Here is a 27962-nt window from a genome sequence, read left to right as displayed (position 1 = left end):
TAAACCCCCGTGCGAAGCACGGGTTTGTAACTAGTTTTATGTACAATAAGTAAAGCTATCAAAATAGGTTAGTCCACCTGACCGTTCCTTTAACCCGAATAAAACACAGGGCATGTGTCTTAAAATTCTAGCTCAAATTTTTTTAGGATTTTTTATCGCGTCTCTAAATAGCCCGCCAGCTGCCCATTAGGGCTATCCCATATGATATGAGCCACCTCGTAGTCCGCAACCCGAAAAGAAAACATAGTGAGCCGTATAAGACCACCATCATCATGTTCTAATTGTTTCTGAGCCCTAGTCTTACGCGCCTTGCATAGGTTCAACAAAATACTGTCAAAAAATATATCATATTCTCGTAGGGCTTCTTTTAGGAAATGTACGTAAGGACTTTTTAGCCCCATCCAAACAAATCATCATTTTTATAACTCTATCTTTTTGTGACAACAAAAATAAATTCTCTCTTTTTTAAAACATTGCCATGCTGAAGGCTAGATGATTTTTCACATAAATTTACGTTCAGTTGTATTTGACATTAGGTAGTATTTTGTTTTATTTTTGGAAAAGAGATTAGGTAGTATTTACTGCAGGTTATTTGTATTAATTAATGAGAGATGGACATGCAGCATTTTATGGTATAGTTTCTCTTTATAGCCATGCATAACAACTATCATCGTCTTTGCCACATCACATATGAGCAGTTATATTTGATGTTATGAAATTCTTTGTTTCACATATTTCTAAATACCATCTTAAAATAAGTGAATACTCTTAAAAATAGATCTTTCTTCTTCACTCAGTAAGCATCTTCTGAATGTGGATACTGTGAAAAGCAAGGGCGTTAAACTTTTGGTAACGCGGTTCACATTTATATATGAATTTAATATCTATATCGACCTTGTCTATCCAAGAATATCAACACTATAACCTTTTTGGTACATGTTGAATTTTCGATTGTACTATAAAATTATTCCGATTAAATGGATTGTCATTTTGTATTGTTAAGCTATACTCATTTTTTTTAATTTAATTTTTATTAAAAATTAATAGTATATACATTACTCTCAATAAATTATAATTTTTTTTAAATAAAAATTATTTTATAAAATTATTATCTCATAGTAATTATTTTTAATATGTATCAAAAATCTTTAGATGGCCGTAGTTTAAAAACATGACCGGGGGTAGTTGTTAAAAGTCAATGTAAAAATATTATGAATTAATTTCGTATGAACTTTTTTTCATGAGATCGAGTTTTATTTCGGTCTCTATATAAGCATAAGGTATCCTTTTGTGTTTACCACATTACAAGAGCATTGCATTCATATTTCATTTGATTTCTAAAAACATTGTGAAGATGGATATGAAAATCAACATGGAAATTCCACTAGCTACATTCTTCCTTCTTCTACTTGTTTCTATAATCTCCCCATCCCATTCCTTATCATCCTACTCCTTGGATGCCAATTCCACAGAATTATCATTTCATAATCTCATTGCTTCTACTGTTTTTCCGCTTAAAAAACACGCCGAGACACCTAGCGGGTAGGCCATCAATGCCATTTATGTATCCTCTTATTTCTTCCTCAACAATTCATTCCAAAATTTATGACTGACTCATTTTTTTATGATCACTCAAAATTAGCTTCGCAGCGGGTTACGCGGTGTCCCTCAAAATTGGCAATTCCGCACAGTCGTTTAACCTTTTTATTGACACGGGTAGTGATCTCACTTGGGTTCAGTGTGATTATAATAAACAATGTGAAGGTTGCACCATGGTAATAATAATTAATCATGTTTGACATAATTACATTAATCTAATAATTAATTAGTACTATATGTTGATCTTTGTTGGTTAATTTTGCAGCCTGTGGATAAACTTTATAAACCCCACAAGAACTTTGTGCAATGTGGGACTCCCTTGTGTGTTGCAGTCCAGAAAAAAGAAAAGCTTCCTTGTGCTAATCCAGAAAAGCTTCCTTGTATGTATAAAGTTGGCTATTTCGACGGTCTTGAAACTAAGGGTTTCCTTGTATCAGACGGGATTCCTATAGAAAGCTCTGATCGCACTTTACGGCGTCCTGAGCTGGCATTCGGGTTGTATGTTTTAGATATTTCAAAAGTTATTTATATTTTATTCTAATTAATTTAATTTATTTTATTTGAAAATTAAATTTGTTGACATCCTCAATGTCATCACGTCTCTGTTTTGCCAAATTTGTGTAACTTCTTTTGAATTAATCTCCCTATTTAATAGGTGATATTGTTAAACTTAATTGGTTTTTTTTTTTCAATGTGCTTTTAAATGTGCTAAATGAAATTGACTTGGTGTACACATATGTGTAATTCTGTTGTGGAAAATCTGAAACGTGTGCTCAATCCTTGAAAACAATTTTCTCACATTTAATGAATATATTATATTGCCTTTATGGAGGAGAAACGGTTATCCAACATAAAAATATTTTTCTTTCTATATAATATCATAAAAATTTGCATTCACGTACACACAGAAAAAAAATACTTTGCTCTTCCTTTCTCCCTTCTATTTTCTTACAAAAATACTAAGTGCATGAGTCATTGAGTGTGTGTATTTCTCGTGTCTTGATAGCCTCGGTATGATTACCGCTGAGAGGAACCTGTTGTATTCTGGGGGAGTTGCGCAATTATGCGGATAATTCCTTAGTCCAGTGACATTGTCACGCCTCAGGTTTTACCTTTTGTTTTATTGTTTTGCAGGTTGTTATCCTTCAGTCATCCGCGATCAACAAGTCAATCACACCTAAGTTTAATTGGTTAGTTGAGTTAACTACTCGCTCTAGTCCTAAACATAAAAGACATAAGGAGTCAACAAAAGTTTGGACCAAATAGGTTGATCCAAATGTGTGTTATATTTAGAAAGACGGAAATATTTTGCTTTTGACTATAATTTGTGTGCTGCAATTAATATGGCAGGTGTTCAAATTATTTGAAGGCTACTTATAAAAAAGAAATGATCCCAGAAGGGATCCTAGGGCTTGGGTATGACGAGGCTAGCATATTGTCCCAGCTTAAATCTAAAGGCTTAATTCAAAATGTGGTAGGTCATTGCCTTAGTGGCAAAAAAGGAGGAGGAGGGTATTTATTCTTTGGAGATAAATTCATTCCCAATTCTCCTCCACATATAATTAGTTGGACATCTATGCAGAGTCCTCCAAAGTAAGTAAATGATTTAACAGATGTTGCCACTCACATATACTGATATACATACACTATACACAACCTTAATCAATTTAATTTGTTTGTTTATGTAGAAATAAAAAGATTGCCGTAGAAGGACGCTATTTCTCAGGACTAACAAATCTGATTTACAATGAAAAACCTACTTCTATCAGGGTCTTCAGTTTATGTTTGATTCTGGGACCTCGTATTCATACTTCAATTCTAAAGATTATAATGCTCTTGTCGAACTGGTGAGCAAAAATCATAGAAATTAATTAACGATAAGGAACCTTATTATATATCAGTTTCATTGTCTTATTTATTTACTATAAGGTTTTCAGTTCTTTTTTTTTTTTTTTTGACAAGAAGGTTTTCAGTTCATATATAGTGGTTGTTGATCAAATATTAATTAATATTTCAGATAAATATTGAATTGAATTTTAAAGGAAGAAAGTTTACACAAAGAAAGCTAAAACGTCTAACATGTTGGATTGGTGACAAAAAATTAAATTCCATAGAGGAAGTCAAAGAGTATTTGAAGCCTATAATACTGAGCTTTCCAGTGAATTTGCAGTTCCAACTACTAGTTGAAGATTATATAAGAATCTCAGTGAGTACCTTTCAATTAAACTACTTTCTCCATCTTAAAAAAAAAAAAAAATTAACTACTTCCTCAATCTTAAATATTATTAATAAAGTTTTTTCTTTCGAATTTATTGAATAATTAACGTATCCCGTCTATATTATTCAATAGATTTGAAAAGAGAATATTTACTTGTTTTTTAAATCGGATGCTTCGATTTGTGGTAATTTTATTACCCAAGTACTAACATGCTAGCTGTATATATCTTTAATTTTCAGGATTTTGGCAACATCTGCATGGCGATTCATGATAGCGATGTAGCAGGCTTTAATAATATTAAGGTCAAATGCATCATTAGGTCCTTTAAGTTTTTAGTTTTTCCCAAATTCATCCTTTAAGTTTCAAAAGTCCCAAAGAGGTCCTTTTAGTTTTTGAATCGTTTCAAACTCATGCTTTCCGTCAGTCTCTGTTTAACACTGCCGTTAAGTTGCTTTCTAGGATCAAAACGCACCGTTTTGCATTGCCAGCATGTTATAACAGTGTGTGTCTTCTTGCATCACCCATTTGTTCCCCAATTTGATAATCGTAAACATCATTGTTCCCCAATTTGAAATTTCAGAACTTCAATCCAGTTTCCATGGCCTCCTTTCGCTCCAATTCTTCCAATTCTCGTAACAAAGTAGATGGGTCCTCGCACAGCAACGTTGTTCTTCGTAACAGAAGTGAGGATCAAGATTTAATAGAATGTTGGTGCAAAGAACCAGCTGTTCTTCGGACAGTAACAAAAATGGGGCCAAACAGGGGAAGGAAATTTTGGGGATGTCGAGAATGGGTGGTAAGTCTTGTAACTTTGATGTTCTGATTGATAAATTGTTAAGTTGGTTACTAACATGCCTGTTTAATTTTTTATTTTTTAGCCTAATGATGATGCTGCTGGGTGTGGCTACTTCAATTGGCTTTCTAAGTCAAAGAGTGATGAAACACAAGAACAAACACAACAGGTGGGGACACAATGTGTGGAATGCTGCAAGAAAGAAATGGTAATAATGAGCATTACAAGGAAACTATCCAAGAAAAAGAATGAAGAAAAATCAACCAAATATATGTTGAAAATGGTTGTTGTTATCTGTTTGTTTTTAGTTGTGATTTGTGTCATCACTACAATAGGTTGGATAGTCAATAGTCTAAAGTGATGTAATGTGTTGTGTTTAACTCTAGTGTTTATGTATGTCATGTGTTTTGTTGAAGAATCTAGTTGATGTAATGTGTTGAATTGTGGTTACTAATTTGTTGTAATTTGATGTGATCTCATGTACTATGTAATTGTTGACAAGTTAATGAAAGTTGTTAACCAAAATTTGGCAGCTATTTGTGTTGAATGCATTCATATATTTGTGTTGAAAGTGCTGCTGTGTGCTTTGGTGGTTTTTCTTCATTGTTTTGCAGCATTTTTTCCTGTCTGCAAGCTTCCTGTTATGCGAGTGTCTGGTAGCAGAATTTTTAGCTGCTGTTTTTCTGGTATGTAGGTGTCAGTTGTTGTGTTTTTGGTGGCGTTTTTGGAGGGCTATTCTGCTTGTTGATTTACAGTGGTACTTGGGGGGTTAGCAGTGTGCAGGGGTCACACTTGTGCTGGCTTTTTACCTCTTTCCTAAGTTGATTTTAGTAGAATTCTGTTAACCAACTATGGTGTTTCAGTTTGGAGTTTTTCCCTTGGTGTGTTGTTTATTTGGTGTTACGTATATAGGCGGCACCTTTTGTAATATTAGCCGATTCAAAAAAAAAAAAAACCAAAATTTGGCAGCATATAACTTAAAAATTTGGCAGCATATACCTTCAAAACGCACATAGCAGTAACCTATAACAGTCCATATAGCAGCTTATAAATCAAAAATTGTGCACATAGCAGATTATAACACAACTGTGCACATAACAACCTATAAATTGTGCACATAGCATTGCAACATAATTGAGATAACCAATAATGTCATTTATAAGGCCAATAATATGTCTTACATGATTCAACTACCATAATTTCAAAGTACGTAATTCCAAAAAAAGAGTTGGATGCATATTACATTCAATCCATCTCATTCAACATTCCAACTACAACATCAGTGGATGCAAATTACATTCATAATGCCAAAATAAAATGTTCAAAAAGACACTGATTTAACTTAGGCATAAATCTAAAATTTAGCCTTCCTAGGCTGCATCTTTGACCTTGTTGAGTTTGAAGCGGATGCCACGTACTTTTTGTTTGATCTTGTAGATGTTTTTGTTGGCTGAGATGAAGTTGCAGGATGAGTAGAAGTTGTAGGGGGGGCTTCTTTGCATGATCCCTTTTTATGGCCAGATTTTTTGCATATACTACACTTATTTGCCTTGCCTTTCCTACTAACGAGTGAAGGATCCCTATTTCTTTGGCCTTCCGTCCTCTTTTCATCAGCTGCCCTATTTCTTGATTTCTTTGGCCTCCCTGGCATCTTTTTTACCGGAGGTGGTAAAATGTCCGGGTAAGGTGTTTCTTCCCATAAATTATGTCCATTTGTTGGGTATATAACAGGCTGATAACACTGGACATATGCTTCTTTTCTAAAAATATCTGGTATGGCACTTGCAGGGTCCTCGGTTCTTTCATTGAAACAAGTAATTGCATGACAACAAGGTATACCTGATAACATCCATCTCCTGCATGAACAGAATTTGGTCTGCAAGTTAACTGTGTATTTCTCTTCAGTCTGGTGTATTCTATACACAGAGTATATTTGAAATCCAGATGGCCTAGCAAAATAAATGACAACATCAAATTACAAAACATTATATTACAAAACTAAATTATAATCCAAATCATTACACTTAATTTACCTGCACATCCAAAACCTTGTTTTCTCTTTTTCTTTCAGAAGCTTCTTAGTTATGTTTGGCAAAACAGCACCAGGCTCAAGATTTGAAAATCTGTCTCTGTTTCTAGCCCACCTCTCCATTAGATAACCTCTAATCTCTTCCATCATAGTCACAAAAGGCTTTTCCCTTGGTCCAACAATGACACTGTTGAAGGTCTCTGACATGTTGTTCACTAAAACATCACACGTGTTCTTAAATGTAAACCTTGATTTGCTCCAATATCTGGGTGGGATCTTCCATAGATGCTGGTATGCCTCTTCACTAACTGCTCTCAGCTCTTTCATGTTTTTTTCCCATGCTTGTGGATAGCTTGACTTGGCAGCTTTCCACATAAGGTCCTTGATTACCTTTCCAGCACATTTTTTTCTCAAATTGCTGTAAAGATGTCTAACACAGAATCTTTGTTCAACACCAGGCAGTAAATCATCCATTGCAGGTAATAGTCCCTAAGGTTTTGAAATTATAGTTAGCCTTTGAATTGCTATAAAGATATTATATATCAGAAGTTATTATATATCAAAAGAAAAAAAAAAGAACAATGAATCAACTAACCTTTTGCTGATCTGACATGAAAGTCACTTGTTGACAAACATCTTTACCACCCAAATCATTGATGAGCAACTCAAGAAACCAAGTCCATGAATCTCTTGTTTCACCTTCAACAACTGCTATGGCAATTGGCAGCATTTGTTCGTTTGGATCCCTGCCAACAGCTGCAAGAATCATACCACCATAATATCCCTTTAAAAAGCAACCATCAAGCCCAATAAATTGTCTGCACTTTGAGAAACTTTTTCTACACCCATCAATACATACATAGAACCTATGAAAGCTAGGCAACAATGGTCTATGAATAAACTCTTCTCCATTACCTTCTTCACTTTGTTCAGTTGGTTGAACTTTGATCTGCACTGTGCTATGAGGATTTGATCTAATCAACTCATGACCATAATCATAAAGCCTTCTAAACTGCTCCTTAAATGATCCATCAACCAGTTCAATTGCAGCCTTTCTAGCCCTATAAGCTTTCATTTTACTAACCCCAGCATTCCACTTGTTATGTGCTCTTTCACTAATCTTTCTTCCTCTTATGTTAGGATTCTCTCTAACACTAGAAACAAGCTTCTTTCCCAACCAATTTGAATGCATTAATCTGACACTGTACTCTGTAGTGCAATTATGTTCATCTACCAATTTTCTCAACTGCCATGTTTCCTCATCCTTCCATTTTGAACACAATGCAACCCAGGGACAGCCAGTTTTGCAACCTACTCTGACTCTTTCTTTGTCATCTTTTATAAATCTTAAATCTCTCGCATTGTAGATAGCATAGTTAGTAACCGCTTCCTTGAACTCAACCTTGGTACCAAATCTGGCTCCTAACACCCACTTAAAATCAGCCATCTTTTTAGGCATGGCAAATGGTGGATAATGTTCTTCGTTGCTATCATCTGAATCATCACCATCATCCTCTGTATCCAATTCACTTGAATCATGTTCTTCATCTGAACCTTTCACTTTTCTTTTTCTCTTTTTTTCAATTGTCAGGGACATATCATCACTAGACTCATGTTGAATTTGAAGCTCTTTACATGAACTACTTTGTCCCCTTTCATTTGAAATAAGCATAAGCCTTTTCTTAGGCCTCCCTCCTTTATTTTTCTTTTTTGGCTCTGATTGAACTTCCTCATTTATCAACAACTCATCCTCCAATAAATTCTCATCATCAGAATCATCAAACCTATTATCACTAAAGTAATAATCCTCTTCAAATGATCCCCCATCATTGATTACATCCTCATCATATTCATTGGGTTGTGACTCAACATCATGGCCCACAGTTTGTGACTCAACAGTTTGGTGAACTATTTCAGGTTGAGATTTAGAGTGCATTAAAAACAACAGTTTGGTCATGCTACCTGTTGTAAAGTAAAATCACAAAAAACACAAAAAACAATTCATATTCTAAAACCTAGCCAATCTCATTGGATGTGGACTACAAACACCCAGTAAACAAACAATAATCACTAAAGTAGTGGGACAAAAAGCATGAAGGAAGCTGTAACCTTGTAAAGCATATAAAAGCAGAACAAAAAGCATGAACAGGTATTGCAGAAACCTTGTAAAGCAAAAACAAAACATTTTTAACAAACCTTGATCCATTGTATTGCAGAAGCCTTGCGATTTTGTTTCCCTGATTCGTGTTTCAGTTTGTTGATTTCGTTTCCCCCAATTTCATAACCCTAATTGAACCTGCGATTTTGTTTCCCTGATTCGTGTTTCAGTTTGTTGAACCTGCGTTTGTTGATTTCGTTTCCCCCAATCTACATGAACAGGCGTTGCACTAATTGTTTTCCTTATAACACGTGCAAATGCAAAACGGTGCGTTTTGATCCTAGAAAGCAAGTTAACCGCAGTGTTAACAGAGACTGACGGAAAGGATGAGTTTGAAACCATTCAAAAACTAAAAGGACCTCTTTGGGACTTTTGAAACTTAAAGGACGATTTTGGGAAAAACTAAAAACTTAAAGGACCTAATGATGCATTTGACCTAATATTAATGTGATTGGAGGTAGTAAGAGAAATTTTAATAATAAATTCTCTTTTTCTGTTTATTTGTAATGGGTTATTTTGATTGTAATAACAATTTGTTATTTTTGTGTGTCAACAGGGTTCTCTGTGAAGAATAAACTAATGATTTTTAACAATGAGAAAAAGGAGATTGGATGGATCAACTCTGTGGACTGTGATAAACTTCCAAAATTGTCACAGATAAATCGTTGATTGATTGATACTTAAGAGGGAGGGATATAGATGATGGCAGGATTAATTAATTATATAGGAATAAAATAAATACAGAGTTTGCATTGTACTAGAAATAAATAAATTGCATCCTTCCCTCAAAAAGAATTAACATTATATATGTGAAGACAAATATAAAGAATATACACTTATCCGGTTATTTATCAACTCAACACGAATGGATTTTTAATATGGTGTCGTTAGCATTTGTGATCCAATAACTCTTCTTATATGATAACAAGAACGGGACAAAACTTGTAGTAATCTACAGCCTTAAATTAAAAATTGAATGAATATGTTACATTTTTTTTTTTTATAAGCAAATGCAATATGGGACTCCAACCCATATTACAAAATAGAGTGGTTGAGATCCAAAATAGCTACCTCTTCTCTAAATACAATGTTATTTCCCATATTCTATATCCACCAACTAGTTGCAAGTCAAATTAATAACCTCATGCACCTCTTTGTTTTTCTTTTAGTAATATATATGATGTGTTGAGAGCAATGCATGACCAATTCTCTTTCTGTCCCAACATCAATTCCCAGCAATTTATGAGTTGAGTTCCATACTTTAATGAGACATGAGACTCCCAGATCAAATTTACTAGCTGCAGTACTTGTAGCTCCATATGAACTTGGATACCTTCAGCCAAATGTGTTTGTAGCATGAACAAACCGAAAAACCTGTCGCCTTATCGGAGATCTGCCCCAGCAGTCCTGATCGAACGTCTTTTAGCAGAGTTACATCAATTAGATTTCCATCAATATCAATTAGATTACCATATACCATATCCCATGTTGTCCTTGCAAAATTTCATCCATTAAATTTTAAATCCACAAATCAATGGTTGCAAATGAATTTGCGTATGGGAACACAAATTTAATAATTTGTCTCCTCTAAAAGCCACCATGTATATGATAAATAGTCTCCCAGCTTATCAAGACATTGCTCTAGTTGAGTCTCCTACATATAGCATATTATAAAATAAACTAAAAGAACAAGAATATAAATGATGAGAGACTATATCTTATTCTTCTCAAATGTATATACACAATGTAAGACGAGTCTTATTTATATGACACAAAACTTGCATGTTAAATAATCACATTAACATTGGAGTTAAGGCCACTATCAATTCAGTAGTTACCAAAAAAAAAAAAAAACTTAGTATTGGAATAAATTACTATTAAAATAGGGTGTCATGTATTTTTCTTATACGAGATTATTATGTAAAAGCCTGAAAGAAGAATGGCATAGTAGAACATGCACACACAAATATATTTAAAGAGATGCTGATTTTTGTTTCTTTTAAGAGATGCACACACAAATGTATTTTTTTTTTGTTTTTTTACTAGCGGTAGCCGTTAGTAACCATCCACTAATGAGAATTTTAAATCTTGCTAAAGGAACGTTTAATTAAAATAATAGACATCCACAAATTTTTGAGTTTAGTACTTGGAAAAATTAACATTTAGTCCCTATTTTTGATTTTATAAGAACTATTTTGAAGACCAAAAGTGTTCATTTTTTGGAGAAAATTGTTAAAACAAGGACCATTTTTACATATTGCAGAATTATGAGGGACTAAAATTTCAATTAATTTTAATATAGACTAAACTTGAAAGCTCGTGATTTTATAGACACTAAAAACATATTTAACCCAAAAATTTATAAAATATAATATATGCAAGGTCCGGAGTTCAAACCCACCTGACCACCACAAAAAAAAAAAAAAAGAAGCTTACCTTCGGCCAAAAAAAGATTGAATAATAAACTCCCTTTAGGGAGTGTGAATAGTAATATAATTTTTCTTCTTTCTAGATTTGATTAGTCCATGGGCTCAAAAAGCAAAGCCCGACCCATTTATAATTAGGGTTTTACATTTCACTATAAAACCCGAAACAAGCTTCTCACTCTTCCTAATCGCAGTTGCTTCTGCGCAGTCTCATTAGGTTTTCTCTCATCAAATTCTCATCCGTTTTCAACAATCATGCGTGCCAAGGTTAGATCCATTGCAATTAATTTTTATTTTGTTATAGTTATAATAGTGGTTTTGGTTTGATTTTGATTTTGATTTTGGATTTGTGCAGTGGAAGAAGAAGCGTATGAGGAGGTTGAAGAGGAAGCGCCGAAAGATGAGACAGAGATCCAAGTAGTGTGTTGGTGTTTCGACAGCATCAAGTGATCTAAGTTTTGTTTTTCATTTTCCGTGTTGTTTAATCAGACTTGTTATATGTTAAGAGAGTAGTATCGGATTTTCTCTCTCGTTTTGATGTTTTGGTTTTGTATTAGCTCAAAGATATTGTTCTTTATGGAGTTCGCTAGTTTTATTACTTGAATCTCGTTCTGTTGTTGTTTATTTTATTTTATTTTTTGATTTTGCTGTTCTGGAATTTCTGAATTTGGCGCATGTTAAACCTATGCTTGGTTTATCTTTGATGTTTTATTCCGCTGTTATTTATTGTTTTGGCTGTTGAAATCCAATTGATATGGTTTTAGGACTTATCTTGTACCAATGAAATGGCTTATTTTTTACGGCTTATTTTTTACACAACTTATTAGTATCAATCATGTATGAACAACTTATGTGTATGTTTATTAGTGGTTAGGTTGTTTGAATCACTTAAGCCACACTTTTGTTTTTAAAGAAACCATGGAGACGATGGATTTTTTATGATCCCATCACTTGTCAAAAATGTGGCGTAGCTTTTGATCAAATTTGCAATAGTTCATTGAGATTTTGGCACTAGACTATCAATCTGAAGTGTACACAATTTGATTTAGGGGTAACTTCATTTCTGGAAGTAGGTTTAATCTTCATTTCTGGAAATTTGGTTAATCTTTTGAAGTATCTATTTTCCAACAAGAGTCTGTGGTTGATGCATGAATCTGCTGAATTTAGACATAAGATAAGACATCAGTACATGAGTGTAATCAATTGATGTTGATTTGAAATAATCTTGGGCTTCTCTCCATTACCATGCATGATACTGTTATTAATGTGCAGTGTGTACGAAGATTTATTTACTTTTTGACAGATAATGTAGGTGTAATTTTAACAATACAGATCACCATTTCCAGAAATGTTTGTACACCCAAAACTGTAGTATTTTTCTTAGTTTTTCCCTCTCTTGTTTGAGGCAATGGTCAATAATCAGCTAGCTTTGACCAGAACTTAGTATTCACTTAAGTTGAATGATGTAACTTTGTCATACAGCCCACACCGAACTTGTACAATATGTCAATGCTATATATTTGACAAACTGGAAAAAATATCAGGTTTAAATCAAATCTATTTGTTCCAAATCTTACTAGCTACAGGTGTAAACCACAATTTCTGGAAGTAACTATTGAAATTGAACTTTATGTTCCCGACCAAAATCATGTGTGCGATTGTCTCGGATGGTCGACATAGTAATAAATATTTCATCATGGTGAGACATTTTTAATTTGTGAAGGGGGGTTGATAAGTTGTTTTTTAGGTGAATTATTCTATTTAGTGTATTAATAACGTATTAACGAAGGAATGTCAGGTTTTTTAAGAGGGACTTTTCTAAACAATTGGTTAACTTTCTCTACTCTTTCTAATGAACACCTACTCTTTCTTTTACTCGAGATTATAAGTCGATCAGAAATTACAATCTGATCCAAAAAGTGCTCATTCGGTTGTAACTCCAGATAGATTTACAGACAATCCGATATAACAATCCACGAGACAGATATAGCAATTCTTCATTCGAATTATAATCGTATGTATTTCAGAGGAGGTTCATGGGTGGATATTGTCCTACGAGATATTTTACTCATAAATATCAAGTTAGTTTAATGAAATGAGGGGTTTTCAGAGCTATAACTTAGAAGCGGTTCAGAATTCGTCACAGTTCACCAATATTAGGATTCCAGTTTGTTAACTGATGGTAATGAACAATTCAATTGAGTCTCATGTTAGGAGATAAAAGTTTATCACTAGTCCGAACCTGAATATTAAAATAACCCACTAATTTACTTACATAAGTTACATTTGTCAATAAAAAACAATTTAATTGAGTTTCATATAAGGAGATTAAAGCTGACCACTAGTTCGATCTCGAATATTAGAATAACCACTAATTTTTTAACAATTATCTATAAAAAAAAACATTTCAATTCAGCTAATGGTCGATAGACTCTAGGTGTATTTAATTCACAAAGCAGTCAGTACTTGCTCTACATAACATGATAAGACAAATACAATACAAAGACAAAACTTTTTTGTCCGGTTCTTTAACTAGTATCTAAATCAAACAAGGTACAATAAAAGTTGTCCAGTTCGATCCTCTGGTTTTTTAGCAAATCAAATGCATACTAACTAGTTTTGTACCGATGATGGTAATAGACAGAAGAGACTGAATTCGTTACCTTTATATAATAATTTATTAAAAATGTTTTTCTTAATATCCTGATATTGAAGTTAAACTATGTAATGATTTGGACAAAAACTTTACAATTTATACTTTAATTACAAATATAATTTTTTTTGTAAATTATGATCACTGAATTGTAAATTGTGATCATCATTGTTATTCTACATGTAGTTTTTTTTTTATAATTAAAATACTATTAACATACAAGGCATTCGAGGGGAGAAGTAAAAAAAAAAAAAAAAACAACTCCGGCTGAGCTAGATAAATTGTAATGACATATTAACATTTGCCATTAAAAAAACATACAAAGCATCCGTGCTAACTATTTGAACCTCCTTGTTTAATTTTTATTTTGTCTAAAGATTAGTGTCAAAAACTATTTGAAGTTTGACCTTAAAAAATATTTTTGTCCTTTAGCAAGTGAATAGAAATTGATTAGCTGCTGGTAAACATTAATTGACCATTGTTCGAGCTTTGGTCGCACTTAGCTTAGAAGAAATAATTTATCTTTCCAACATTATTTGGCCTTTCATGTGGAGTCACTACTTTACTGCTAAATCTAACTTATATTGCAATTTTTATAGAAAGTGGAAAAGAAAAAAAAAAAGAGCAGATTTTAGCCATTGTGGTGATGGTGATAAACAATATTTAAGTGATATTTGAATTAGCAAAATGATATGTATCATGGTGCTATAAGGCCTGTAACAAATTTGAAGAGATCGAGCCTTTCCCGTTTTCTCGGTATATTAGAAATCTCATAGCAAGTCAAATTTCAAGCTATTAGGGTGTGTTTGGTAAAAACAAGCTATAAGCTAGCTGATAGCTGATAAGCTAGCTGATAGCTGAAAAGCTAGCTGGTAGCTGATGGCTGATAGCTTATAGCTGAAAAATTAGCTTATTAAAATAAAAAGTGTTTGGTAAAACTAGCTGTTCAAGTGGTTGATAAATATAAAATGACGTAAAAGGACAATCTTTTTTTATAAATCATATATACAATTTTTATTAATTAATGTATTTCTTTTTAAATGTTTAAATTTAAATTAAACTATATTAATAAAAGGTTAAAATTGGAAGAAAATATAAAAAGCTACCAGCTATAAGCTCAAAAGCTACTTGAAATAGCTTTTCAAAAAACGCTATAAGCTCATGAGAAAAGCTTGTTACCAAACACATCACATTTTCATCCAACAAGCTTATAAGCTAATCCAAGAAGCTATAAGCTAGCTTTTTTGTGTTACCAAACACAGCCTTAATCTTATATTCTCATTTCTCACTATGTGACTGCTGTAATTGCAATTTGTTACCTATTTATCTAAGAAAATTGTTGTTGACACATCTTGTTAGGCTGAGAAACACTAGTGAAAGACAAAAATGCCCCCTCGATAGTTAACTGCCGAATTATGAAACCGGTTGTAGTTAACTACCGAGGAAAACTTCGGCAGTTAACTACCGAGGAAAATTGAAAACTTCGGCAGTTAACTGTCGAGGAATCCTCAAACCCTTTTTTTTTTTTTTTACAAAAACCATTAATTCTTTTTATTCTTTAAACTTAAATTTTCCTTAATTAAATTTAATTCTTTAATCCTTTTAAGGAATTAAACATAATTCTTTTTATGATTTCATTCATGTGATTTTGTTGCCATAAATGAAGAAATATGGATTTTGTTGCCATTAAATACACGATTCTTTTTATAAAGTTGTTGATTTGATTCATATGATTTTGTTGCCATAAATAAAAAAATATGAGATCCTAGAATTACTACATATTCAATCACGTTTATCAATTAAAAAAATGTTTTTTTTTTGAAGAATAGAAAAGTGCTTTTATTTGTACAAAAAAAGGTACTCCCTCCGTTTCAAAATGAGTGTCGCTTTAGCCAAAAAAAATTGTTTCAAAATGAGTGTCGCTTTCAGTTTCCAATGCAATAATAACTTTTTCTTTTCAATTGTACCCTCCAATTAATACTCTGCACACTACTTCCAAAGTATTACTTTTAAAACTAACCAATAGTAAATAAGGATAATTTGGTAAAATAACCATTCTCTTTCTCTTAATCATTGCATTTCTTAATATGTGTGTAAACACCTAAAACGACACTCATTTTGAAACGGAGGGAGTATTATTGATAGAATAATTACAAATATAATTATTTGAAAGAGAGATGAATAATATCTGAAATATTATAATTTGTGAACAACAAAAAAATATCTTAAATATTATAATTAATTACTAATAATTACAAATATAATTATTCTATCATTTGTAACGTTTTTTGTTGTTGCATTTTTTTATTGAATTATCATTTTAGGTCCATTAACTACCGATTGCAGATATTATTCATCTCTCATATTTCTTCATTTATGGCAACAAAATCACATGAATGAAATCATAAAAAAAATTGCGTTTAATTCCTTAAAAGGATTAAAGAATTAAATTTAATTAAGGAAAATTTAGGTTTAAAGAATAAAAAAAATTAATGGTTTTCGTAAAAAAAAAAAAAAAAAAAAAAAGGGTTTGAGGATTCCTCGGCAGTTAACTGCCGAAGTTTTCAATTTTCCTCGGTAGTTTACTGCCGAAATTTTCCTCGGTAGTTAACTGCAGCCGGTTTCATAATTCGGCAGTTAACTACCGAAGGAGCATTTTCGTCTTTTACTAGTGTTTCTCAGCCTAACAAGATGTGTCAACAGCAATTTTCTTTATCTAAAAGCGAGTCATAAATTCTTTCAACAAAACAAAAGTGAGTCACAATTGAAAAGAAAAAATTAAAGTTATTGCATGGAATAATAAATGGCCTTGTGAATATTCTTCATGCTGTGAAAAATTTCTTGTGTTTATTGATTGCATGATTTGAAGTGGTTGTTGTAGTGAAAAGAGAGAGGGGGTGGATTCCACTGGGTACTTTTGACATGATAAGGCTGTTGAATTTCAGATATTTTTTTTTTTTTTTTGAGAACAAGAATTTCAGATATTTATGTTCACTAAGTTAGTGGAATCAAGATGTCTTGTAATTTTATGCAAAATTTCATATATAGGTAGCTCAATTGGTCAGTCAATAGATATTGAAAGGGTTTTACGAAGAAAGTTCACAATTCTAAAAACTACAATATCTCTAACTTACTAACATTTGTCTATTCAACAAAAAATAAGTTGATGTGTCAAGTGTGATTTAGACATCTCACATTAGATTAAAAAAAATAGTAGATGTTGAATAACATACAAATGAGGGGACTCATCTAACTAATACCTTAAGCTTTTGGATAAAGATTTAGTTTTAAACTCATTTCTGTGGTTGCTCTTAGTCTTATATAATGATCCACCTTAGTGTTGTAGGCTCCACCAAAAACAGTGGTATCAAATTCTGATTCTATTTGGTGGGGGGTTGGGGCGCGAGAGTGGTTCTTGGTGTTAGATCGACGACGAGAAATATCTCACATTTGAGGAGAGAATGTTGACATGGTGTGAGCAACATATAAGTGAGGGGACTTATATACATAAATATTGTAAGATTTTGGATAAAGATGTGTTCAAAATCACTTGTGAGGTTGCTCTTAGTCTAATGTAATTACTTACCTTTGTGTTGTAGGCTACCCCAAAAATGATATAAGAATCGGGTTCAACTTGGTGAGTGTTGGTGGGAGATGCTGTCAAGTGTGAGTTAGAAATATCACCTTATATATAAAAGTAGATGTTGAACAACATATAAATGAAAACACTCATATACATAATGTCTGAAGGTTTTTGAAGAAGAAGTTATGTGTAAATTTACTTATGTAGATGCTCTTAATCTAATTTGATGATTCACTTCAGTTTTGTCGACGCCCTTAAAAATTTCAACGGTGGTATCAAAGTCTAGTTCGACTTGGTAGAAGTCAGGGGGCAAGAGTGGTTCATAGTGTTGGATCAAAGACGTAAAGACTCAACCAATTTAGGGAGAGAATATTGATGTGTCAAATGTGAGTTAAAAGTCTCACATTGAATGCGAAAGTAGATGTTGAACAACAAATAAGTGAGAGAACGTGAATACCATTTGTCTTAAGATTTTGAGTGAAGATGTGTTGGTCAAACTCACTTGTGTGACTGGTCTTAGCTTGAGGTGATGATTCACCTCAGTTGTAGGCTCCCTCTAAAGTATCAACAGTGATATCAGAGCTTTGTTCGACTTGGTGAGGATCAGGGAGAAAAGGAGTGGTTAAATGGTCTTGGATCAAGGATGCATAGAGCCTTACCCTTGAGGAAGGAAATGCTGATATGACATGTGTAAGTTACAAATCTCACATTGGATGAAAAAAATTAGATACTGAGAAACATAAAAGGGAAAGAAGTCATAAACACAATGCCTTAAAGTTTTGATTGTAAACGTACTCTTGTGGTTGCTCTTAGTCTAATGTGATGATCCACTCCAACGTTGTAGGCTCTCGCAAAAGTCCCAACAAAATTTTCATAGACTAAAGTAGTTGTTTACTCATTTAAATATCTCTTTAATATTTTACTCGTGTTGCTTATCCAATAATCTATATAGTTGATCATCAATGTATGTTGATCCAATTGATAAAAATTAAGACTAAATTACAAAATGAATTCGAATTCCGTCGTCGATGTGACGTTGGTATGTTATCCAAGTTTTGTTTTTCTTTTACTTTGGTTAATTTTAATATTTATTTAATAACAAATGTTAGTGTATTAGTTGGTATGCTAAAATTGAAAAGTAATACACCTAAACTTTTCTGACTTTTGTGATCCTCCGAAACACAACTCACTAAAAATATTATTACCAAAAGAAAAAATCCAGTCGATTGAGATATAAAATCAAAGTCTGTACTTTTCCATTTGGAAGTAGCAATTGATCACACACCTGATTTCTTTACTTTATGCATATGCTTTCAATTTATGACACACCTAGCTTTCAATTTCCCACTTTAACTTTGCTTTTGCCTTAATTAGTGGTACAAAATCAATCTTTCATCTCCCTAATGGACAAACTATATATCTCAGAGGTATACAGTAAATAAATATTGAAAAATGAAGCAAAGAATTGCCCCCACAAAAATAAATGACCCTCCTAATTAAAAAAAAAGGAGTGAATAGATAATAACATTTTTGCATCAAATTACTATACAAAATGAGAAGGCAAAAAGAATCTCTGCCTCTTACTTCTTGTAGGACAATTAGATACCATTGATGTTGAAGCAATTTTGGTCACTGCTGATTTAAGGGACTGTTTGAGAGTATTAATGCAAACATTTTCTTCACTGTCCTTAGAACAAAGCACTAATATACTTTTGATTCTGCCACCAACACTTGCTATGTCAGCTTTAACTGTTGTAAGTCTTAAACCTTTGAGGACTTGGATTAGTTCAGAGAACAATTCTGGTCGATCGTCGCAACAAACAGAAGCTTTGATGATGATATTGTCTTTGAATTTGTTCACTTTGTTAGTGTTGGTTTCATCTTCAACAACATGGTTATAGTCAATTGATACTTCATCAATTTCAGTTGGAACTGTGATGACTCTGCTAACATCCATTGCTTTTCGCTTTAGATCTTTGACTTGATCTATCACACTCCCTAGTAATGCTGCTTTGTCCATCTGCAAGTACACAAATGATTATGTTATGCAAGGGATTCAATTGAAATCGCGTTGCAGTTCTGTCGGGATCCTTAATATTGCAGAAAATTGTAATCAAATATGACTAGTGGAGTAGTAAATTCCTCATTAAAGACAGACACGGACGCGGCACACAAAACACTTAAAACACTGAAAATAATTTGAGAAAATGGATGTGACTAAATGCAATCACATGTGTTTGTATCTGACATGGAGACATCTTTAATCTAAAGTATCATTGCTACATAGGTAGAGTCATCGAATATCTTAACTCCGGGGCACAGGCGCGGTTGGAGACCATTTTTAAAAATCTTGAAGTTTCATCCTATATTCTCTCCAAAATAAAAGGGGAAATGGAAATTAATTCCCGATGCATGTTTGGATTCACATAAAAATTGACAGAATAACGGGAGCCACCTTGATTTTGACAAACTGGGGTGTCACAAAATCATGGTGTCATCGTGATTTTGCTTAATTTATGGTCAATCCAAGCATACGCTAAGAAATTGATCCCAAATTATGCCTACTTTAAAGTACAATTGAAATTAAAACTAAGTCCGTGTTTTGAATTATAGCGAGTTTAACAAAATTACTACAGCAACAAAATTTTATGGAAGTTCCAAAAGGTAGCTTTTGTCAAAATCACAATAGCACACTTATTCCTCAAAGCCTGAATTGAATGAATGCAACATCTTATCACTTGGGTTTTCCCTAAGTGGCTAATTCCATTTTCTTGCATGAAATGTAACAAAGTCTAAGCTTCAAATAGTAATACACTAATACTATACTATATAATTAAATTAAATGTGACAAACATGAAAAAATAAAAAATAAAATTGGTTTACCTTATCAGACTTAGGAATAAGTTTTCTAAGATTAGCAAGCTGTGTATTAATCCTGTCTCTACGTCTTTTCTCTGCTTGACTATGACTCTTGGAAGCACTTGCTGCCCTATCTTCAACACTCCCTTCAATAGGTAAATTCCATGACTGAAATTCACTATATTGAAAAGAACCAGAAGAAGAGTCAGAGATATTATGAGGTAGTATCTGTGTAGGTACAGTCACAGGAAATTGTGAATGATCATTACTGTATTGAGACCAGTTTGTGCTCAAATACTGCCACTCAGAAGAATCATAGTAGTTTTCCATACTCATCCAAATGGGAAATAATACAATACAATTATTCTTCTAAACTTTCTTCAATGCTTTCTTTATGAGGTTTTTATTATCTCTATCCAATATTACTGTTTGTTGCACTATGCATTGATAATAATGAGTGACCTTCTTCTTATCTTGATGGTGATTGGTGAATGATAAGCAATTACCTTTGATTAGTCAAAATGAAAATCAATGTTGGCCTTATCTTTCTGTCTATTCATGGAGACATTTTTATTTTTCTCTTTAATAAATATAACGAACTTAATTGGACTTTTATAGGAGATGAAATAATGAGCAAAAGAACAAGAATGAGGTGGCTAGATTGTCCTCTCATAATAAAACTTAGAGTGTACGGACATGATTATTTTTATGTGGTTCAATTCAATCTCAGTTGTTGGATTAATCTTTAATAGTATAAATTTCTAAACTATTTCATTGAATTAAACTATTGAGCTTTTTTTTTTATTTCTTTTTGAAAGGTATTTTTTTATGAGCAAACTAATGAGATTTTTTTGAGTATGGTTCATAGGCACATAAGTTTATAGGCACATAAGAAGAGTACGGGGCGAGAGAAATGAGCTAACGCAACTCCCTTCGTCCATGTCATTGTGTCTCTTTATTCTTCTTTTACTATTTGATATTCTAACATATACGTCTTAACTAAACTGCATTGTTGTAGAGATCCAAATTAAAGTGTACATGTTTTACGGTTAGGGACAATACTTAGATATATCAAAATTTTAATAAATAGTTTATATTTTAATACATCAAAGTATATCGCCTAAACTTTGTTAAAAAATTTCACATTAGATAAAATAAGTTTATAAATGGGTGTGATGCTCACTTTATAAGGCCATTTTATAAAAGTTTAGTTAAACTTGATCTAAATTTCAAAATGATATCATAGTTATTCAATATCTATTAGATCACAGTTGTCGAATCACTTAGATCACGATTCAAATGATAAATTGTAAACGTAAATAGGTCTCAGATAAATAATATAGTATATATAAATAGACTTGAGAAGCACTTATTTAACTTTTAGAATCGCTTGGCCTAGCATTTAGCTGATGCAGTGTAGTGGATGATGATGAATGTAGTTAATGTTATCTCATGGCTCTTGCCTCAACAGTGCTACTATTTTACTTGAACCTGTATCACATAGACAGCAATTTATACTTTTCATATAAAATATCTATGAAAGTGAGACCCCAACCTTGTACTTTCATAGCGTTTACCTATAAAAACTCAATAACCATTATACAAAAAATAAAAAAATAAAAATCCAACTTTAATTACCTTTTTTAATTTTAATATATGATTAGATTGGTTAATTAATTGATAAAGTAAAAAAAAGGTAAGCACCAAAGGTTACTCGAAAGTGGTAGGATTGTGGTGGTGGATCCCATCCATCCATTGAAGATACTTTAAGATCTTCCACATTGAATCATATCAATTAGGTAGAATCAATCTTTCACTTATGGACCTATACAATTATTCCAACTCAAGTTTTAGTCTTTGCCATGATCACAAAATGAGAAAAAAAAAGGTTATCATAAAGTAAAAAAGAGAATCCCCTAGATTTACTCATGAAAATTTTACAAACACAAGATATCACATTATTAGTAAACAAATTACCCTTTAAGTTGAAGACACAAAGTAGGTCCTTTTTTCCTATCTATTGGTGTGTTTGCAAGTAATTAAGTGGACTAGTCAAAGTGCACAATGCACATACTTCCAAGACAAGGTTTCTTTTGCTTCATGTATCTTTGATAGAAAAGTTGGAAATTCAAAGTATAAGGACTCAGTAATAAAAGAGTTCAATTTTAGTACTCTTTGATGTCTCTTTGCTTGGTCTGTCTACAGCACAAGCTAGAAAACAAAAAAGCCTCAATTACAATATATGTAGGGTCCAATATTCACTTACAATTGCAACTCATAATAAATAAATAACAAAACAAATTAACGAGTGCACCTTAAGGTTTGACATGACTTCTTATCTATCAACAAATTGTGTGGTTTCTTATGATCCGGTATTTTTTTTTATCCTTATTTTTCTATGTTTTGGGTCCCATAATAATCTTATAACATATCTACACTAGATCTTATGTTGTGCACAAAAATACAACGTCGGTAAGTGTGTGTGTCACGATAAAAATGTGGTAAACCAACCAACGACCAAAGAAAGCACAATGGTGTTATATTGTTATATTGTTATATTGATAGAATTAAGTGAATAATTTAAGTAGCTAAGTTTTTTGTTTGGACAGGAATGAGCTAAGGTTGGAGAAGAAGAAGAAGACAAAAAAGTGAAGTGAATGAGAAATAGATAGGTAGATGGATTCTTAACATATGCTTCAATAAAGCCTAATTAATTAGTACACGTTAAAGAATGAAGGACGATAATTGAGTTACATGTTGAAAGAAAGGGATAGTCGAACCGAAAGTTTGTTTTGTTTCAGTAGATTTTAAATGAATTAATAAGGCCAATATGTTTTGTGCCTCACAAATTACAATCATAAGGTACCTATCAACAATGAGATCCAACTTGCTTCCTGTCCTTTAAAATGTCAGGTTGGAATTAATGCTGCCACCCTGCAAGATTGTGCATCTCTCTCATTACAATAAAAGTCACTTGCAATTTTGGAAAGATCGATGCGTCAATTATGAGTTAGAAGTATGATATTGGTAAATTTGATGAAAAGACGAACAGTTGAACAATAAATAAATGAGATTATTTATATATATAATGTATTAAGGTTATAGGTTAAGATGGGGTGTTCAATTTCGCTTATGTTGTTGCTCAAAGCCAATAAATTTAGATTTAGATGTCATGTAAATACTAGGGATAGTAATCGGTATAAACATATATGGAAGTTATATGTGTTGATTGAAAATGTACATGTTGAAAAAAATCTCACATTGCTTAGAATTAATTGTAAGGAAAGAGGAGACCAAAACTATATATATGAGTTATAGTTTTTCCTTGCAAAATGTACTGGTTGAAAACACTCAAGCTTGCATTTAACCTTTTTTTTTTCTTTTGTCTTATACTCTTGTCTTAAAGTGTTTTAATATGTATTTAAATATTTCCTTTGGAGGGTGTTGATGTACCGGGGGTTGGTGGGTGTTTTAGAGTAATCTATGTGTTGTAATTTTGTATATAAAGTTGTATTCTCTAGCTGTCAACTTGTCATTAGACAACGGTCGTGGTTTTTTCACTGGTTTTAGAGTTTCTATATTGTGTTCTTGTGTTGTGATTGCATTCCTTAATTTTTTTTATAGAGGTTTTTTCCAAAAGCTGGTATCATATCTTTTGGTTTGGTCCAGGGATAGAAATTCTTAGTATGCTCTATGGTTGCATTATTGTACGATCTTCAAGCTAAAAAAAGAGGGTGGTGCTATGAAAGTGCTACAATCACAAATTTTGTGAAGACAGACTCGTCAATGTTGGCTTCTTTATTGATGGTTTAGTCTGATGGGAGCACTTGCCGAGTTGTTCTAGAGAAGGTTTCTTTAGAGACCGGGTTTATTTACTTTCTTATGTTTCATTGATCTTGTTTTGGTGGGAGTGGGATATGCCCCCACCCTTTGTTTTTCTTTTTCATATTAATAATGCATTTGAAGAGATTATATAGGATTAATGGTGCATTGGGGTGTCAATATAGTTAGAATGTCAATGCGTTATCATGTTGCAACTTTCTTCAGTTTTGCTTACAAAAAAACAAGTAAACGAAGACTTAATGGAACCAATATGTGATTTTCTTAAAAAAAAAAAAAAAAAGACTTCATGAAAAAGAAAACCCATAATTAAGGGTGTACCCGACTTGGATTATGTCATGCTAGTTAAACTCTTTATTTATCCAACCTAATTAAAATTTGTCGATTTAGACTAGGTCAAAATGTTTTTTTTTTTAATTCAATACTTGAAATTTTTAGCCCATAATCTAAATTGAAACATTTCTAGATTTAACACTTAAAATTCTTCAACCACATCTACAAAAATAATAAATTCATGATTGTATTTTGAAGTTCATAAGTTCCAAATCATTAATTCATTATCCAAACCAAAACACTCTATTTTGCGGTGGCCGGGGTTCGAACCCCAGACCTTTGCATATATTATATTATGTTTTGTCCATACCAACTGAGTTAAGCTCACGAGACAAAACACTCTATGTTTGACCGGTTTTATTTAGGCTCAACTTCAAAAAAAATCAGAACCAAACACTTCAAGTTAGATATTCTTTGAATTGAGTTGTATCCGTGAACACCCCTTACATGTAGTCAAGTATAGCTGCAAGCTTATCTAAAAAAAATACAATCAAAACAGCAATGCTGCATAGTACAAATACAGCACCACATCCCCAATTCTACCTGGTTTCACACCCCTACAGACCAAGGACACCAAAACCAATCAAATCATTTCAGTCCCTTCCATTCTAACCACAAACCTGCCTATTGCCAACACTTCCCTCATACATTTTAGACCCCACAACAATCCAATTTCTTCAAGTAATCCATCAAATCCACTATCTACTGATCAAAGTACCAAATTTCTCTTCCAAAGCACCCCAACTGGCAAATACATCACTGAGATATTGAATAATCAAATCCTTTTGACTTGATATTCAAGTGATTCCAAGCCAATATTTTTACCTCCTCCACCACCTCTATAGGTTTAAACAATGGTTGTTTATATTATGCAATTTAGGCAACACATTTTTTAAAATGATGAATGAAAATAACGGAAAAGCTACGTGTTTTTGATTTGGCTAAAATAGACTGATGCTCACAAATCTTATATAGACAAGTTGGTAGATGGTGTGGACAATAGTTGTAACGTTTAGACTTTAGACAATGCCAGGCTAGGGTACATGACCTCAATGGGTCTCTTACCATAGGTGACTACAATTTTATTTTTTTTTGGTTTGTAAATTGCTTGTGAGCCATTGGATTTGGAAAGAACATTTTCAATGGCACAGATGTATAGGCATGTTGACCCACTAGCAATGTATATTATAATGTTTAATGTTTGTCTTTAATAAAGTAATTGAATTAGCAATCAATTTACGTAAAGGGTATTTATGTCATAGTTGGAAAAATATGAAAATGCCCAGTAAACTATTGGCGGGCATCATATATGTTCCCAGCAAAGTTTTATAGTTCATCAATAAATCTACAAACTCAAAGAAAAATAAATATTCAACAAAAGACAATATCTTTTTTTTAAATGGTTATTTAATTTGACGAAAGAAGGCATGATTTTGTATTGTAACAGAAATTTTAACGCTAAAGACAATCAATTTTCATATTTTTTTCTAACATATTATTCAAGATATTTAGGTTCAAAATTAAGCATTGACATGCGTAAAAGAGTCAACTGTGTCATGTATTATGGAACAGAATGAGTATTAAAACAAGAACAAAATCTCTATCCACATTATTCCATTATTTTTAACGTAAAAATAAAACTAAGCTATAGAACAAAATCTATTTTGTCTTCCTGTTAAAGAAAGTATATTTTTTCCCCTTAAAATAGTATTTTTTTGGTAAAATTACACAATTAATCCCTTAACTTAATTTTAGGTAACACTTTCGTCCTTTATCCTTTTTTTGTAACGATTTAGTCCTTTATGTTATAAAATAACAATATAGTTATCCTTTTTTATGAAAAAATAATCAAAAACTCCAAAAAAAATTCATCAAACTTATAGACAAACGCAAATCTTCATCATACAAGCCTAGAAAATCAAATTTCATTGAAAAAATCTCATAAAAAATGATAAAATATTGTCATTTTATAACATAAAAGGACTAAATCGTTACATAAAAAAGATAAAGGACGAAAGTGTTACCTAAAATTAAGTTAAGGGACTAATTGTGTAATTTTGCCTATTTTTTTCTAAAAGAAATATTATATGGTTGATTCTCCTATCTAAAAAGCAAAAAAGAAGGCTGCTTTATATTTTAATTAAGCTACATAATTCAAATTTCACAAGAAAAAAAGTACCAGAACATATTTTAAATAGATAGAATAGTTTTTTTTGGTGAAGTACTTAAAATGAGTACTTATAAAATTGTAGCAAAATAATAACTAGCGTTGTTTCGTGATAAAAAAAATTCTACCAGAATTAAGCAACGGCCAGGTATAACAAACATCAAGTAACCAGCACAATTTTGTTATAAAATTGTACTTGTTTTTTTATTTTTTGAATAACCACAACTCAAAAATTTAAATTGATAAGACTAAGAAAATAGTTAAATGATATTAATAAAAAAATGTTAACCGATGCCCTCGGACACCGGTTACGGAAGCAAACATAGTAGTTTTTGTATTAGAAATTGTGTAATTAATTTCTCAAAAATTAAAAAAAAATGTTATTTTTAATTCAAATTTTCCTTTTTTGGATTCCTTAATCAGTGTCTCGGGGGTATGAACATTCATCCAAGTACTTTATGTATAAGATTTTATCCGTTAGGGTATGAGTTGTGAGTTTGATTGCTCAATCTGGACCTCTTGATTAGTCAATTAACAGTCTTACAGGTAGTTTAAGTCCAAGATTCCTGTTGTTAGGGTGAGAGTTGTAAGCTTGATTAGTCGGTCAACACTCTTATTACTCGTTATATAAATTCATCCAAGTAATTTATGTATAAGATTCTTTCCGTTAAGGTATGAGTTGTGAGTTTGATTAATCAATCCAAACCTCTTGATTAGTCAATTAACAGTCTTACAAGTAGTTTAGGTCCAAGATTCTTGTTGTTAGGGTGAGAGTTCTAAGCTTGATTAGTCGGTCAACACTCTTATTACTCATTATATAAATTCATCCAAGTACTTTATGTATAAGATTCTTTCCGTTAATGTATGAGTTGTGAGTTGTGAAGGAAGATGTTCTTCTCGTTTCAGTAAAGGCAAGGAAAAGAGGAAAGGTATTACTTTTGAACTAACCAAAATAACCTTAGCACTCAATTTGTATATGTGATTAATATAATACTGACTACCTGCACAGGTAACTAATATTGTGTTGACCTACACATGCAAGTTATAAGACCAACATAAAAAAAAAAAAAAACTAGTAAAAGCATGTCGCGCACCATGCAAGACCCATAAGGGTCGCGTACCTTAAACGGCGCCCTAAACTGAGTGTTGCTTATACTTTGCACAGTTAACTGTGGACAAACAGTATAGACTACCAAAATAGGATTTAGATAATATATATTTAACTGTTTCCTATTTGTTTAGGCCACAATTATGCATATATTAGAGGCAACAATAAATTGATTGTGGCGTTTGCATTTAGGGTA

At 32.3% G+C, this 27962-nt stretch overlaps 5 protein-coding genes and 1 long non-coding RNA gene across 6 annotated transcripts; 4 read left to right on the top strand and 2 right to left on the bottom strand.

The window, feature by feature from the left end:
- The first annotated feature begins 1354 nt into the window (after nucleotides 1-1354).
- On the top strand, nucleotides 1355-3196 carry LOC146939946 (aspartyl protease APCB1-like). The gene is made up of 5 exons (XM_085749834.1): nucleotides 1355-1542; nucleotides 1643-1775; nucleotides 1865-2119; nucleotides 2734-2789; nucleotides 2950-3196. The coding sequence occupies exons 1-5, from the start codon at nucleotides 1355-1357 to the stop codon at nucleotides 3194-3196; spliced, it is 879 nt and encodes a 292-aa protein (XP_085605960.1).
- On the top strand, nucleotides 1423-9676 carry LOC146939943 (aspartic proteinase Asp1-like). Its single transcript, XM_085753536.1, has 9 exons — nucleotides 1423-1542; nucleotides 1643-1775; nucleotides 1865-2094; nucleotides 2950-3192; nucleotides 3288-3446; nucleotides 3617-3805; nucleotides 4057-4118; nucleotides 9244-9254; nucleotides 9354-9676. Exons 5-9 carry the CDS (start codon nucleotides 3381-3383, stop codon nucleotides 9464-9466), a joined length of 441 nt encoding a protein of 146 aa, XP_085609662.1. The 5' UTR covers nucleotides 1423-1542; nucleotides 1643-1775; nucleotides 1865-2094; nucleotides 2950-3192; nucleotides 3288-3380; the 3' UTR covers nucleotides 9467-9676.
- Nucleotides 4112-5135, top strand: LOC146939945 (uncharacterized). The gene is made up of 2 exons (XM_085753535.1): nucleotides 4112-4613; nucleotides 4696-5135. Exons 1-2 carry the CDS (start codon nucleotides 4416-4418, stop codon nucleotides 4969-4971), a joined length of 474 nt encoding a protein of 157 aa, XP_085609661.1. The 5' UTR covers nucleotides 4112-4415; the 3' UTR covers nucleotides 4972-5135.
- LOC146939944 (uncharacterized) lies at nucleotides 5745-9234 on the bottom strand. The gene is made up of 4 exons (XM_085753533.1): nucleotides 8836-9234; nucleotides 7235-8601; nucleotides 6644-7128; nucleotides 5745-6559 (listed from the first exon to the last, which is right to left on the bottom strand). Exons 1-4 carry the CDS (start codon nucleotides 8843-8845, stop codon nucleotides 5965-5967), a joined length of 2457 nt encoding a protein of 818 aa, XP_085609659.1. The 5' UTR covers nucleotides 8846-9234; the 3' UTR covers nucleotides 5745-5964.
- Nucleotides 9677-11409: 1733 nt separating the features above from the next.
- On the top strand, nucleotides 11410-11827 carry LOC146939942 (uncharacterized). The gene is made up of 2 exons (XR_015031838.1): nucleotides 11410-11490; nucleotides 11579-11827. It is a non-coding gene; the product is annotated as an uncharacterized LOC146939942 (long non-coding RNA).
- A 6858-nt stretch (nucleotides 11828-18685) lies between these two features.
- Nucleotides 18686-20696, bottom strand: LOC146939941 (basic helix-loop-helix (bHLH) DNA-binding superfamily protein). The gene is made up of 2 exons (XM_085753532.1): nucleotides 20343-20696; nucleotides 18686-19479 (listed from the first exon to the last, which is right to left on the bottom strand). The coding sequence occupies exons 1-2, from the start codon at nucleotides 20652-20654 to the stop codon at nucleotides 19003-19005; spliced, it is 789 nt and encodes a 262-aa protein (XP_085609658.1). The 5' UTR covers nucleotides 20655-20696; the 3' UTR covers nucleotides 18686-19002.
- Between the last annotated feature and the right edge of the window lie 7266 nt (nucleotides 20697-27962).

Source organism: Medicago sativa, chromosome 3 (assembly GCF_051527215.1).
Source record: "Medicago sativa cultivar Bolivia chromosome 3, Bolivia_mono, whole genome shotgun sequence".
NCBI classification, from domain to species: Eukaryota; Viridiplantae; Streptophyta; class Magnoliopsida; order Fabales; family Fabaceae; genus Medicago; species Medicago sativa.
Note: the sequence above shows the minus strand (reverse complement) of the source record. Positions and strands in the feature narration are given on the sequence as shown.